Here is a 15,476-nt window from a genome sequence, read left to right on the forward strand (position 1 = left end):
CCAAAAAAAAGTGTACTAAAAGAAGAGGAAGCTTGGGGAAAAAAATTAAGAAAACATGTAGTGGGGTAGGAGATATAGCACAGCAGGTGCAAGCAGCCTTGCACACGGCTGACTTGGGTTCGATCCCTGGCACCCCACATGGTCTGCTAAGCCCCACCAGGAGCAAGCCCGCTGAGCACAGAGCCAGGAGCCTGAGCAGTGCTGGGTAATTGCCCCTCCCTGCCCAAGTATGCAGGTGGAGGCTGGAGAGGCGGGTGCAGGAACTAAAGCACTTGCCTTTCGTGCAGCTGATTCCAGGGCACCGCACAGCATTGCCTGTCTCCAAGAACAGCCAGGGAGAGCCCAAACCAATCATCAAACAGAACTGAACCTGAAAACAGTCTCTTACGGGGGGACATGGGTACATATGAGGACACATACGCACTCATACCTAAAGGAGCAGATGGACAAGACTTTGACATGTTCCTACTGGGGGCCGGGGCGACAGTACTATGGATTGGGCATTTGCCTTGCATGCAGCCAACCCAAATTCAATCCCCGGCATCCCATATGGTTCCCAAGCGAAATCCCTGAGCATCGCCGGGTGGATGACTGCCTCCCCTGCCCCCCCAAAATAATAATCATCCTGGATTGAAGAGACAGTACAGCGGATATGGCACTTGCTTTGCTGGCAGCTGACAGGGGTTCGATCCCTGGCACCCAATTGGTTCCTGCCAAGCACAGCCAGGAATGGTCAGTGTGCACCTCCAGATGTGGCTCCAACACTGTATCACTGTATCACTGTATCACTGTCATCCCATTGTTTGTCGATTTACTCGAGCGGGCACTAGTAGTGTCTCTATTACACTCAGTGCTGAGAGTTTAGCAGCCTCTCCTTACTCGTCTTTCCCAACGATTGGAGGCTCTTTCAGGGTCAGGGGAATGAGACCTATCATTAGTGTTTTTGGCATATTGAATATACCACAGGTAGGTTGCCGGGCTCTCTGAGGGGTACATATAAATCTTTTACTGTATTTGGGATATGAATACGCCATGGGGCACTTGCAAGGCTCTCCCATGCGGGCAATAGACTCTTGGTAGCTTGTCAGCTTCTCAAAAAGGGAGAACAGGGGCTGGAGAGATAGCACAGCGGGTAGGGCGTTTTTTTGCCTTGCACGCGGCCAACCCGGGTTCAAATCCCAGCATCCCATATGGTCCCCTGAACACGGCCAGGGGTAATTCCTGAGTGCAGAGCCAGGAGTAACCCCTGTGCATCGCCAGGTGTGACCCAAAAAGAAAAAAAAAAATCAAAAAGGGAGAACAAGACTATTAAATGTTGCTTCCGGGGGGCTGGAGCGATAGCACAGCAGGTAGGGCGTTTGCCTTGCACGCAGCGGACCCGGGTTCTAATCCCAGCATCCCATATGGTCCCCTGAGCACCGCCAGGGGTAATTCCTGAGTGAAGAGCCAGGAGTAACCCCTGTGCATCGCCAGGTGTGACCCAAAAACAAACAAACAAACAAACAAAAATGTTGCTTCCGGGAGCTTGGTTTTATAGTCTCTGAATGTTGGCTGTTGGTGGGATTACACAGTGCCGGGGGCAGTTTGTAGGTGTGTCTGCCAAGCTGCTGGAAAATGGGGGATCTGGGTAAAGAAGGCCCAGTCCCAATCCAAGCAGGCCTGGAGATCTCAGCCCCAGGTCCCGCACACCTGGGTTCCTCTGCCGGCCCCTTCATGTGTGAGGCTCGTCTGAACGAGGCTCCAACACAATGAAACAAAAATGCCTTCTAGTGGTCTTCAAGTTAGGTACTGATATTCCCTCTCTTCTCTCCTTTCCTCACTTCTCTCTCGTCCTCTCCCTTCTCCCTTCTTTCCCTTTCCTTATCTCTCTTCGTCTTTGAGCCACACCCAGCAGTATGTGACTCTCAGACCTCAAGGTTTGCAGGAAAAGCAAGACCAAGCCCCTTTATTTTTTTTTTGGGGGGGTCACACCCAGCGATGCTCAGGGGTTACTCCTGGCTTTGCACTCAGGAATTACTCCTGGCGGTGCTTGGAGGACCATATGGGACGCCAGGGATCGAACCCGGGTCGGCCGCGTGCAAGGCAAACGCCTTACCCACTGTGCTATCGCTCCGCCCCCCCAAGCCCCTTTAGCTTTAGAACCAAGCCTGTCTGATTCGCCAGAAGAATCAAAGGAGACCCAGCTGGGGCTTTTTGCAAGGCTGGAGTAGAATATTTAAATGTGCTCCCTGGAACTTCTTATTCTTCCTTTCGCTTCAACTCAAAGTCCAAGATCCACGTTTTGTTGTTGTTTTGGATTTGGGGGGGCCACACCCGGTAACATTCCAGGGTTACTCCTAGTTCTGTGCTCACCAAGGATCATTCCTAGTGGTGAATGGAGGACCCTCTGGGATGCTGGGGCTCGAACTGCATCAGCTGCATGCAGGGCAGACATCTCCACTCTGTGCTATCACTCCAGCCCCCAAAGCACCTTTCTTGCCAGCTGATCACCAAGTTGCTCCAGTCCTGCCTTTTCTCTAGTCTTCCAGGTTTTCAAGTGCCAAAGTGAACAGGGCATTGCTCCCCCCTGAGTGGGATCCTACGGCAGTACTGGGGGTCACTGGGCAAACCCCCAGCCCAACATGTTCTCTCTCCTCAGAACTCAACCCAAATGCTATCCAGCCCACCCTTACTACGGATTTATTTGAAAGAAAAAAAAATCATGTTTCCAGGGGTCGGGGGTTGAGGTCATACTCATTGGTGGTCAGGGCTTACTCCTGGTTCTGTGCTTAGGAGTCCCTCCTGTGGCACTTAGGGGCCCATATGGGAAGCTGGGGATCGAACCTGGGCCTGCTGCATGCAAGGCAAGCGCCCTCCCCACCACTGTACTATTATTGTTCTGACCCCAGAACCTGAGTCCACCGTATGCAAGGCAAGCACCCCAGCCCTGTTCCGTTTCTCTAGCCCAAGCTGTAGGTTTATTAACTCCCTGCAACACGGCATCTATTTGGTCGCCAAGACCCCTGTAAATCTCTTGTCTATTGGTCTCATCCGAAATCTCTGGCCCAGAAGGGATGGAATGATAGATAATAGTACTTGCCTTGCATGCAGTGGACCTGGGTCCAATTGCTCGCATCCCGCATGGTCCCTAAGCCCTGCTTGAAGTGGATCCCTGAGTGCAGAGCCAGGAGTCAGCCCTGGGCACCAGCGTGTGTGGCCCCGGAAATTAAAAATAAAATAAAATAAATTCTCGAGGGGTTGGAGCAATAGCACGGTGGGTAGGGTGTTTGCCTTGCACGTGGCTGACCCGGGTTCGATTCCCAGCATTCCATATCCCTGAGCACGGCCAGGGGTAATTCCTGAGTGCAGAGCCAGGAGTAACCCCTGTGCATCGCTGGGTGTGACCCAAAAAGCAAACAAATAAATAAATAAATGAACTTGGGGTAGCTGCCCTGGGCCTCCCTTTTGAACTGGACAACTCGGCCACTTTCCTTTTGGTTTGGCATGCCACCGTCTCTAGCTTTCTACCAGGGGAAAAACCTCTTCCGGGCCCCAGAGGGGCTCACTGGGAGGGGGGGTGGGGGGAACAGCCTAGGGGCGGGGAGGGGGATTGGAGGTGTCAAAGTCGTCCCAGGGGAGTATGTACACGTGGGGGTGCCGGGTCTGCCTCAAGGGGCGGGAAGCACTCCCCCTCCCCAGGACGGGCTCCTGCTTTCATTTCTGGGGGAGACGGGTGGGATTTGGAGACCTGCAGACCCGCGAGAGGGGAGGCAGCCTGAGATCTTCTAGAGTCTTCTGAGGACAAGCCTGTCCACCTCCCCCTGGAGTCCTAGACAGTCCCCGGTGGGCACTGTCACCTTCTGGGATGGTCTTTTTTCGGGGGGAGAGGGGCAATGTGGGTTCCCTAAGAAGGAGCCCACCGAGGTCAGGGGAAATGTGGGGAGGGGGGTGCCCTGAGGGACGAGACATTCGGGCCACCGAAGGGGGGGGTCCCCAAGCCCCCAAAAAGGACAAAGGCCCGAGGGGCTGGAGGGATCTAGGAAGTCGCGCACGATGCACGCCTTTCCCGCCCGCTGCCGGCGTGGGGGCTGGAGGGTGCCAGCAGCCCCCCGCGTCCCTCGGGACCGGCGGGGGGGTGGGCCGCTCGGCCGCGGGGCCCTGGAGCGCGGCCACCGTCTGGGCGCCTCCTCCCGCGCTCGGGTTACCTCCCGGCCGGGCTCGGGGCCGTCCCCCGCAGCCCGATCGCCCCCCGCCCAGGCCGCGCCCCCCACACCCCAGCCCCCAGCCCACCCGGGCCCCTGACTGGGCCGGACGATCGCGCTGGCCGAGCACATGGACGTCGCCCGGCGCCCCCCCCAACCCCCGGCCCCGCCCGGCCCGACCCCTCGGCCGCTGCTCCCGGCCCCGGGAGGGGCCGGCGGCGAGGCGGGAAGGCGGAGGGGGCTGCCCCGGGGGGCGCCGCCGGCCACTCACCACGGTCCGGCGGGGCAGCGCGCCAGGGGTCCGGGCCAGGGCCCGGCGGAGCCTCCGCGCCCGGCCCGAGCGGGGCCCCCCGGGGCTCTCGGAGCCGCTGTCGTCCGAGATCACGATGAAGTCCTCCATGGCCGCGCACCCCGGCCGGGCCCGCACGCGGGCAGCCGGCGACCCGGGCGGGCGGCGGCGGCGGCGGCGGCGGCTTCGGTTCCGGCAGCTGAGGCGGCGGCTGAGGCGGCTGAGGCGGCTGAGGCGGCGGCGGCGGCGACAACCGGGGCCATCACCCCGCCGGCCCCGCCCCTTCCCGCCCAAGCCACGCCCCCAGGGCAGCGGAGCCCGCCCCTCGCGGCCCAGGTTCCGCCTTTTCCCGCCCGGGCCCCGCCCCTTCGCATCTCAGGCCCCGCCCCCGACCAGCAGGCCCCGCCCCCTCGCGGCTCCCGCCGCCCAGCGCCCGGCGCCGGGCTCAGGATCCGGGTCGCAGCGCTTGGTGGTGGCTGTTCGGTGTCGCTTCTCTGTGGAAAGGAAAAACGGGGGACAGCAAAGTGGCAGTCACTTGGGGTGTGTGTGGGGGGGGTCCGTGCCACAGGCGGCCCTGCGAGGCCTGCGAGGGCTTCCAGGCTGCTCCCAACCGACCCCAGTCAGTGGGAAGTGAGATGTGAACCTGAGTGAGGGGTCTCAGGAGCTAGCGCAGCGGGGGGCCTCAACTGCTCGTCTACGGGAGGGGTCTGCAGGGCGGGGGACTTAGTTTTGGAAAGACAGGGTGGACGGGTCCCCGACCGGGCCGGAGGGAAATGCGTGAGTGCTTCTGGCGGGTGCAATCCTGAACGTGGCGTTTCTGGGCTGGGGTAAAATGATGCCACGTTGTATGCATTCCTCGAGTGCATACATGTCAGGGTCTCCAGCAGTCTGTGCCATTCAGGATCCGAGTGTCCCACTCCCACCTCTGCCTCCGGGAGTCAGTCAGGACCTCACAACCCCTGGAAGGCTGGCGGGATGCCACTGGGAAGGAAGGCAAAGTAGTTGAAAGGCATGATTGATTTCAGTCTTGCCTTGAAAGCAGTCAACCCGAATCCCATCCCCGGCATCCCGGGGTGGGATTAGGGGGGTCCCCCCACCATCGCCCAAGCACCTTCAGGAGTGACTGCTAAGTGCAAAGCCAGGAGTAGCCCCTGAGCATTGCTGGGTGTGGGCCAAAAACTAAAGTAAGATAAGTACAACCAAGATAGCACTGGAATGATAATGAGCAGGAGGAGTGCTTGCCTCACACGCTGCCGACCTGGGTTTGATCCCCACACCATCTCTCATGAATCTCCGAGCCCAGCCAAGAGTGATCCCTGATTTTGGAGCCAAGACTAAGCCCTGAGCACCAGTGGTATGGCCCGGAAAACATGAAATAAAATCAAGATTACCTGAGAAAACATGTTAAAGGGCTGAATGGATCGTAAAGCAGTTTAAGGTGCTCGCCTTCCGCGTGACCGAACCAGTTCCCACCCCCTGGCAACGCACCAGGCCCCTCGAGCCGTACCAGGGTTGATCCCTGAGCTCAGAGCCAGGTGTAAGCCCTGAACACAGCCAGATGTGACCCCAGAACAACAACAAAAAGGAAGACCCAGGGGTCCTGTTGATAAAGCTTGGAGATGGGGCTGGTGATTCTTTGGGAGGGGCGGAAGTAGGGTGTATGAGTGTGTGTGTGTGTGCTACTGTTTGAATGCACAAAGGTCTGAAATTGTGGTGCTTCTTAGGCCCTGTGGTGCTCGGAATTACAGACTGTCCTGGTGGTGCTTGAAGACTCCAGGGCCGCAGCCAGCAACACGGAGGGACTATGTGGTACCCAGAATTGAACATGGTCCCGGGCATGCTAAATACACATGGAAAACCACTGTACTACATCCCAAAGCGAGAAGTAAATCCACCTGGTGGTCATGCACAGGGGTTAGTCCTTGCTCTGCACGCAGGAATCACCCCTGGCGGTGCTCAGGGGACCCTATGGGATGCTGAGAATCGAACCCGGGTTGGCCTCGTGCAAGGCAAACGCCCTACCCGCTGTGCTATGAGAAGTAAACTTCTTTTAATAATAATTATTATTATTGCTACTTTGGCGCTTTTTTTTTTTTGAGGGCCATACCAGTAGTGCTCAGGGCTCACTCCTAGCTCTGTGCTCAGGGATTATTTCTGGAAGGGCTTGGGGAACCCTGTACAGTGCAGTCCTTGTACAATACTAATAGAATTCAGATCAGCTGTGCAGAAGGCATGAGCCCTACCCCACGGTGCTATCTCTTGGGTCAAGTTTTAATTTGAATTCCTAGTGGAAAAAAAAAAAAAAGAAGAGCAAAGGGGCCAGAGGGATAGAGAAGCAGATAAGGCTCTTATTTTACATTTAGGTGACCTGGGGGGCTTTCTGCTTATTTGTTTGTTTGGGGGCCTCACTCTGTAATGCTCAGGGATTATTCCTGGCTCTGCAGTCAGGAATTACTCCTGATAGTGTTTGGGGGATTCTTTGGGATGCTGGAGATTTTCTTTTCTTTTCTTTTCTTTTCTTTTCTTTTCTTTTCTTTTCTTTTCTTTTCTTTTCTTTTCTTTTCTTTTCTTTTCTTTTCTTTTCTTTTCTCTTCTCTTCTTTCCTTTTCTTTTCTTTTCTTTTTTTGCCTTTTGGGTCGCACCCAGCTATGCTCAGGGGTTACTCCTTGCTCTGCACTCAGGAATTACTCCTGGCAGTGCTTGGGGGACCCTATGGGATGCCGGGGGTCGGCTGCGTTCAAGGCAAACGCCCTCCCCGCTGTATGACTGCTCCAGCCCTGGAATGCTGGAAATTGAACCCGGCTCTACCACATGCAAGGCAAGTGCCCCACCCACTGTATTATGGCTCTGACCCCGTGACCCACGTTTGATTTCTGGCTCCCCAGAGGAAGCACTGCCATAGTGGTCCCTGAGCACAGAGCCAGGAGTAAGCCCTAACCACGGCTAGTGTGGTCCAAAAACTAGAGAGAGAGAGAGAGAGAGAGAGAGAGAGAGAGAGAGAGAGAGAGAGAGAGAGAGAGAGAGATCATAAGAGAGAGAGATCATAATTTATAGTGAACCCTGAGTTCCACTTCCCTCTCCCCCCACCGCACCTGCCTGTAATTAGTTAAAGTAAAGGTCAGACTTTACATTGTTTCTTCTGCAAACTTTCACTTTGTCCTTCTCAAAGGTGCTTAAGCCTCACTCAACCAATTGTCTGGGGGCGGGGCACCGGAAGCGTGGCCTGTTTGTGGCTGACATACGGGGTTATTGATGACACATGTATGCTAGTCTATGGAGGTCCTTGGACTGGAGCGATAGCACAGCGGGTAGGTCATTTGCCTTGCACGCAGCCGCCCCGGGTTCTATTCCTCCGTCCCTCTCGAAGAGCCTGGCAAGGTACCAAGAGTATCTCGCCCGCACGACAGAGCCTGGCAAGCTCCCTGTGGCATATTCGATATGCCAAAAACAGTAATAAGTCTCACAATGGAGATGTTACTGGTGCCCACTGGAGCAAATCGATGAGCAACAGGATGACAGTGCTACAGTGCAGTGCTATAGGGGTCCTTGAAGGAAAGCCAGATAAGCACGTGCATCAATTATGAAAAACAGGTAATCAGTGTGAGAATTCTGGTCTTGTTCAAAATAAGTACCAACCAGTGGCATCCTCCTTTCCACCCCGAATCACCATTACCACTTTCTAGAAATCCTAGTGTTCTCTAGAGAGACTTTTTTTTTTCTTTTTGGGTCACACCCGGTGATACTCAGGGGTTACTCCTGGCTCTGCACTCAGGAATTACTCCTGGTGGTGCTCGGGGGACCCTATGGGATGCTGGGAATCGAACCCAGGTTGGCCGCGTGCAAGGCAAACACCCTCCCCACTGTGCTATCACTCCAGCCCCTCTAGAGAAATTTCTGGAGCAAGATTTAGTCAGAGGGACTGGAGTAATAGTACAACAGGGATGGCGTTTGCCTTGCACACAGCCAACCCAGGTTCAATCTCCAGCATCCCATCGGGTCCCCCTAAGCACTGGCAGGAGTGATACCTGAGTGCAGAGCCAGGAGTAACCCTTGAGCACCTCTGGGTGTGGTCCCTCCCCCAAACTAAAAAAAAAAAAATCACACTCTGGTTCCATAACTGTGAGGTCCCGCTCCATAGCCCCAAGTTCATTTATCTTGAGTATTATGACTGAGGGTCTCCCCATTAAATCAGACTCATTCACTTCCAGGGGAGAGGGTTGAGAGCCCCTGGCAGTGCTCAGGGGCTATTCCAGGATCCATGATCAGGAGGGACCCCTGGCAGTGATGAGGAGACCCAATGGGGTATCAGAGACTGAACTGCGTGCAGGACAGTGAACCTTCTCCCCTGCGCCATCTCTCTAGCTTGCATTTAGGACCTGATCACATTGTACAATTTGCACTGCCATAATGGAAATGAAGTGGCTTTTAGGCATCAAAACAGCGTTACAATTTTTAGTGTCTAATTGCCAATGTCTCCATCCGTCTCTCCCATTAGCTGCCCTCCTTGAAGCTCAGGAAACACAGGGGCCCAGGGTGCAGAACATAAGGGCACCGAGGTCAGTGACAAGTACCTTGGACGGCTGATGGCGCATCCTGGCTGGAGCAACGTCGCTTCGTGGTTTTTCTCTAGAAACCCGTAAGTCACATCACACACGTCTCCTTGCCCATCCACAGTCTAGCCTGAAATGCACGGTTTGCCCCCCCCCCCCAAACTTCCCAAGGAAGGTCTTTTATTGATTTTTTTTTAATTTGGGGGCTTTGGGGCCACACCCAGATGTTCTCAGGGCTCTGTGCTCAGGGATTACTCCTGGCTGTGCTCTGGGGACCAGGTGTCATGCTGGGGACTGAACCTGGGTTGCCACCTACAAGGCAAGTAACTTACCAACAGTGCTATCTCTCCAGCCCTATTATTATCTCTTTTATTTATTTATTTATTTATTTATTTATTTGGGGGGAGAGGCAAGGTTTGGGCTATATCCCGTGATTCACAGAGATCACTCCCAGGGTTCTCGGGGAACCCCATGTGGAGTTTGGGATTGAACCTGAAACTGTTGCATTCAAGGCAAGCGCCTTAACTCCTGTACTACCTCCCAGCCATACCTGGTGGTGCTCAGACCTTATTCCTGGCTCTGTGCTCAGGAATCACTGCTGCTAAGGGCTTGGGGGACCCTATGGGATGCAGGAGTTGAACCCAAGTAGGCTGTGTGCAAGACAAGTGCCTTTCCGGCTGTACTATTTATCTTTCTGCCCCTGTGAATGTGTATTATTATTATTATTATTTGCTTTTTAGGTCACACCCAGTGATGCACAGGGGTCACTCCTAGCTTTGCACTCAGGAATTACCCCTGGTGGTGCTCGGGGGACCATATGGAATGCTGGGGATCGAACCCGGGCTAGCCAGATGCAAGGCAAACACCCTCCCCGCTGTGCTATCGCTCCAGCCCCAGAATGTGTATTTCTTTTTTTTTTTTTCTTTTTGGGTCTCACCCGGCGATGCACGGGGGTTACTCCTGGCTCTGCACTCAGGAATTACTCCTGGTGGTGCTCAGGGGACCATATGGAATGCTGGGAATCGAACCAGGGTCGGCCGCGTTCAAGGCAAATGCCCTACCTGCTGTGCTATCGCTCCAGCCCCAGAATGTGTATTTCTTAAGGTCATTGATCTTCAAGGAAATTTTTTTTTCTCTGAAAGCATTTGTTAATGCCTTGGAAACCTGAGAGAGGAATGAAGTCATTTCTATGTCAGATTGTTCCTGTGTCTGCCTACTGCTTGCTGGAAGCCACGAGGAGGAAAAAAAAAAAAAAAGGACAACAGAGGAAAGAGGGGTCTGGAGGGAGGGCACAGCGGGCAGACACTTGCTTTGCACACAACTGACCGGGGTTCGATCCCCAGCACCCCATAGAGACTCCCCAAGCCCTGCCAGGAGTGATTCCTGAGCACAGAGCTAGAAGCCCTGAGCATCTTAGGGTGTTGTTCAAGGACAAAACGAGACAAAAAGTTGTTGTGGGGGGAAAAGAAAGTGCTTACGTTTATCCTGCCTTCCGGACTCCGACTTCACATTGTTGAGCTTTGCCGCATGAAACCCCTCCACGTGGAAGAAAAGAAATCTGAATCCCTTGCTTTCTTGGGGAAGAAGAACTCAGTTTTAATTCAAGATGTAGAGGCTGGAGCGATAGCACGGCAGGGAGGGCGTTTGCCTTGCACACGGCCGACCCAGGTTCGATTTCCAGCATCCCATAGGGTCCCCCGTGCACAGCCAGGAGTAATTCCTGAGTGCATGAGCCAGGAGTAACCCCTGTGCATATCTGGGCGTGATCCAAAAAAGCAGAAAAAAAAAATTCAAGATGTATATGGGCAGGGGAGGGGGGCCGGAGAGATAGTACAGCGGAGAGGCGCTTGCCTTGCACATGGCTGACTGAATTTGATTCCCATCATCCCGTAAGGTCCCCTGAGCACCGCCAGGAGCAATTCCTGTGTGCAGAGCCAGGAGTAACCCCTGAGCATTGCTGGGTGTGGCCCCCAAGCAAACAATAAAGACATATATGGGGGGCGGGTGTTTGGGAATCCTATGTGACATGTGACATGGAAATCACAGTGAGATGTGATTTCATGTCCCTTCAGGGGTGACTTGGAAAGATGGCAGAGCTCCAGCTGGGGTGGGGAGGAGGGGAAATCGGAGCTCCAGGAACTGGCTGGTGAGAAAGGAAAAGGTTGCAGCTGCTGCAAAGAATGCTTTGGCGGTTTCTGAAAAAATCAGACCTCGAATTACCAGAGGACCCAGCCCTGCTCTGACTGGTGCTGGCCAGCAAGACCACAGTCCCGCCCACTCCTGAGAAGTCCGTGACCCAGGCTGAAGGGTAGCAGTGAGGACTCTTAGCCCAAGGGGCGAGTCACCCAAGTGTTGGTCAGCAGATGAGTAGCAGTGGAACACACTGTGAGGAACACTCAATGGAATTCTTGCTTGCTTTCTCTTTTTGTTTCTTTGTTTCTTTCTTTGTTTCTTTGTTTCTTTCTCCCTTTCTCTCATTCTTTTTTTTTTTCTTTTTGGGTCACACCTGGCGATGCACAGGGGTTACTCCTGGCTCTGCACTCAGGAATCACTCCTGACGGTGCTCAGGGGACCATATGGGATGCTGGGAATCGAACCCGGGTAGGCCGCGTGCAAGGCAAATGCCCTCCCCGCTGTGCTATTGCTCCAGCCCCCTCTCATTCTTTTTCTTTCTCCTTCCTTCCTTCCTTCCTTCCTTCCTTCCTTCCTTCCTTCCTTCCTTCCTTCCTTCCTTCCTTTTTTCTTTCTCCCTTTCATTCCTTTTCTCCTTTCTTTTCTTTTCTTTTCTTTTCTTTTCTTTTCTTTTCTTTTTCTTTTTGGGTCACACCTGGCAATGCACAGGGGTTACTCCTGGCTCTGCACTTAGGAATCACCCCTGGCAGTGCTCAGAGGACTATATGGGATGCTGGGAATCGAACCCCGGGTCGGCCACATGCAAGGCAAACGCCCCTACCTGCTGTGCTATTGCTCCAGCCCCCTCCTTTTTTTCTTCTTTTTTTTTTGCTTTTTGGGTTACACCCAGTGATGCTCAGGGGTTACTCCTGGCTCTGCACTGCGGAATTACTCCTGGTGGTGCTTGGGGGACCGTATGGGGTGCCGAGAATCGAACCTGGGTTGGCCATATGCAAGACAAACGCCCTACCCACTGTGCTATCACTCCGGCCCCAACTTTCTCCTTCCTTCCTTCCTTCCTTCCTTCCTTCCTTCCTTCCTTCCTTCCTTCCTTCCTTCCTTCCTTCCTTCCTTCCTTCCTTCCTTCCTCCCTCCCTCCCTCCCTCCCTCCCTCCCTCCCTCCCTCCCTCCCTTCCTTCCTTCCTTCCTTCCTTCCTTCCTTCCTTCCTTCCTTCCTTCCTTCCTTCCTTCCTTCTTTTTCTCATTCTTTTTCTTTCTTTTCTTCCTTTTTTTCCTTCCTCTCTTCCTCCTTCTCTTCCTCCCTTCCTCCCTCCCTTCCTTCCTCCCTTCCTCCCTTCCTCACACCTGCCACAGCAAAACATCTGGGGGCTTCTGCTGGCCCAGTGCTCGAGGGTCCTCACCAGCAGTCCTCCGGGGACTAGGCAGTTCTGGGGGGCATACTTGGGCTTCCCGCTTGATTACTGAACTCTCCTTCCTGCCCTGTTTTCATTTTCGCTTTTGGTTTGGTTTGGGGGCCACACCTTGTGGTGCTCAGGAATTACCCCTGACTTTGCACGAGGGAATCATTTCTGGCGGTGCTCAGGGGACCCTATGGGGTACCAGGGATCGAACCGGGTCGGCCTCGTGCAAGGCAAAGCCCTCCCCGCTGTGCTGTCAACTCGGTCCTTATCCCCACAGGTTTCTCAGAGAAACAACATTGACTCAGGCATGGCGAGTGCCACCAAATTCAGATGGGTCTGTGTGGATGCGTGTGTGCATCCCTGCATGTGTGCATGTGTGTGCACCTGTGTCTCTGTTGGAGCTGTTTCCCTGCTGCGAATCCCATTCTAACATTGTCCTGCCCAGAGGTGGCAGCTAGTCAAAGCCTCCCGTGGCCCCAGCTTACCCTCCGCTTCCGACGCCAGTGACAAGTCCAGATCCCTCTTCGGCTTCTAACCCAGGGGCTCCATCCAGGTCAGGGTTCCCACGTCCCACCCGGGAGCCTGTCGAATTGACCAGAACAGTTCACAGAGTTCGGGAAACCCATTTATTCTTTTAATTACCCCTCGTTGTGAAAGGGCTTTAAGTAACTGCCAGATGGAAGAAGGGAAAAGAAGTTATTTGTGGGCCAGAGGGATAATACAGCAGGTAGGGCGTCTGCCTTGCACGAGGCCGACCTATGTTCGATCCCCGGCATCCCGTATGGTCCCCTGAGCACTGCCAGGAGTAATTCCTGAGTGCAGAGCCAGGAGTAACCCCTGTGCATCGCTGGGGGTGACACAAAACGTTAAAAAAAAAAAAAAGAAAATTGTTTTTAGTTTTGTTTCCCTCCCCCCTGCTTTTGGTGTTTTGGAGTCATACTTGACCATGCTCAGGGGTTCTCCTAGTTCTGCACTCAGGGATCACTCCTGGCGGTACTCGGGGGACCAAACTCATGTTGGGCACATGCAAGGCAAGCACCCTACCCACTGTGCTCTCACTCCGGTCCCCTGAAGAGTTTTAGTAGGGGCTGGAGCGATAGCACATTTGCCTTGCACGTAGCCGACCTGGGTTCGATTCCCAGCATCCCATAGGGTCCCCCGAGCACCGCCAGGAGTAATTCCTGAGTGCAGAGCCAGGAGGAACCCCTGTGCATCGCTGGGTGTGACCCCCCCCCAAAAAAAGAGTTTTTATCAACGTGCGCGCGCGCGCGCGCGCGCGCGTGTGTGTGTGTGTGTGTGTGTGTGTGTGTTTCAGGGGTGTGTGGAGGTGTGGCTGGAACCCACAAGCCCTTTTCTGGTGAACCCCAGCTCGGGCGCCAAAGACAAATTCTGGAGATTCTATTCTTCTCGTGAAATCGGCTCCTTCCCCACCCCTCTTCCCTGTCCCCCACTTCCTGAGCCTGGGCAGCTGTATCTGGAGACCCGGTGAGAGATGGCGTTTTAATCCTGTTGGCAACCCCTCCGTGGTGGCGTGCGGGGCCTGCCTGGCCCTTTCCCACGTGGAGGGCCTGCAGCTGTCGCAGTGCTGTGCCGCGCATGGATTTGGGCTGCAGAGTGGCGGTAATGTCATTCTGCGGTTCCTTCTAGATCTGTCTGCTGGAATGCTTTCCTTTCTCTCTTTCCGGTTATTATTATTATTATTTTTTAGGAGCGGTGGGGGAGAGAATTTTAGGCCCACACCTAGCAATGCATGGGGCTTCTCCTGTAGGGGTTCTGGGCATCAAATCAGGTTGGTCATCAGCAGGGCAAGCGCCTTTACCCTGTCCCTGTCCTGTCCCTCTCTCCCTTTCTCTCTCTCTCTCTCTCTCTCTCTCTCTCTCTCTCTCTCTCTCTCTCTCTCTCTCTCTCTCTCTCTCTCTCCCTCTTCTCTCTCTCTCTGGAATGCTTCCCTCCCCTCCAATTTTCTCCCTTCCCCACCCCTCCCATTGCCTGCAATTCTCTCCTCTCCCTACCCCTCCCCTCCAATTCTCCCCCCCACCCTTTCCCAGCCCTCCCCTCCCCTCCAATACTCTCCCCTCCCTATACCCCTCCCCCTCCCCTCCCTTCACATCTCCTCTCCTTTCCTGTCCTTTCTCTCTGGCTCTGGACCGCTCCTCTCTTGTCCTCCCCTCTTCTCTTTGCACCCCTCCCTTCCCCTCCCCTCTCCCTCCCTTACCTCCCCTGTTCCCTCCTCTCCTCACGCCTTCCTCCTCCTCCTCCTCTGCCTCCCCTTCTTCCTCCTCTTCCTCCTCCTCCTCTTCCTCCTCTTCTTCTTCTTCTTCTTCTTCTTCTTCTTCTTCTTCTTCTTCTTCTTCTTCTTCTTCTTCTTCTTCTTCTTCTTCTTCTTCTTCTTCTTCTTCTTCTTCTTCTTCTTCTTCTTCTTCTTCTTCTTCTTCTTCTTCTTCTTTTTTTGTTTTTTTTGTCTTTTTGGGTCACACCTGGCGATGCACAAGGGTTACTCCTGGCTCTGCAATCAGGAACCACCCCTGGCGGTGCTCAGGGGACCATATGGGATGCTGGGAATCGAACCCAGGTCGGCCGCGCCACGTGCAAGGCCCTACCCGCTGAGCTATCGCTCCAGCCCCTCCTCTTCTTCTTTTTTAAAGGGGAGGCCACACCTGGCAGTGCTCATGGCTTACTTCTGGCTCTGTGTTCATGGATCCCTCCTGGCAGGGACTGGGGACCCTGTGGGGAGCTGGGGATTGAACCTGGGTTGGTCACATGCAGTTTACCTTGTGTGTGTGGCCAACAACCGAGGTTTAATCCCTCATGTCGTCTTACTTCCCTTAACTGGGCGGTGTAGGGGAGCGAACCCAGGACTTCGCACAGATCAGGCAAGTGCTCCTCTCTGAGGCTGCCTCTCCCACCCTTCTGTTTTTGGGGG

At 54.5% G+C, this 15,476-nt stretch overlaps 1 protein-coding gene across 1 annotated transcript in view; it reads right to left on the reverse strand.

The window, feature by feature from the left end:
* The window catches only part of SIMC1 (SUMO interacting motifs containing 1), a 28,044-nt gene extending 23,307 nt beyond the window's left edge, over window positions 1–4,737 (reverse strand). The window contains exon 1 of the mRNA XM_055127615.1: window positions 4,453–4,737. Within this exon, the coding sequence (XP_054983590.1) occupies window positions 4,453–4,581 (129 nt within the window). The 5' untranslated portion in view covers window positions 4,582–4,737. The remainder of the gene's footprint in view (window positions 1–4,452) is intronic.
* Window positions 4,738–15,476: the final 10,739 nt, after the last annotated feature.

This window comes from Sorex araneus, chromosome 2, assembly GCF_027595985.1.
Source record: "Sorex araneus isolate mSorAra2 chromosome 2, mSorAra2.pri, whole genome shotgun sequence".
Taxonomy (NCBI): Eukaryota; Metazoa; Chordata; class Mammalia; order Eulipotyphla; family Soricidae; genus Sorex; species Sorex araneus.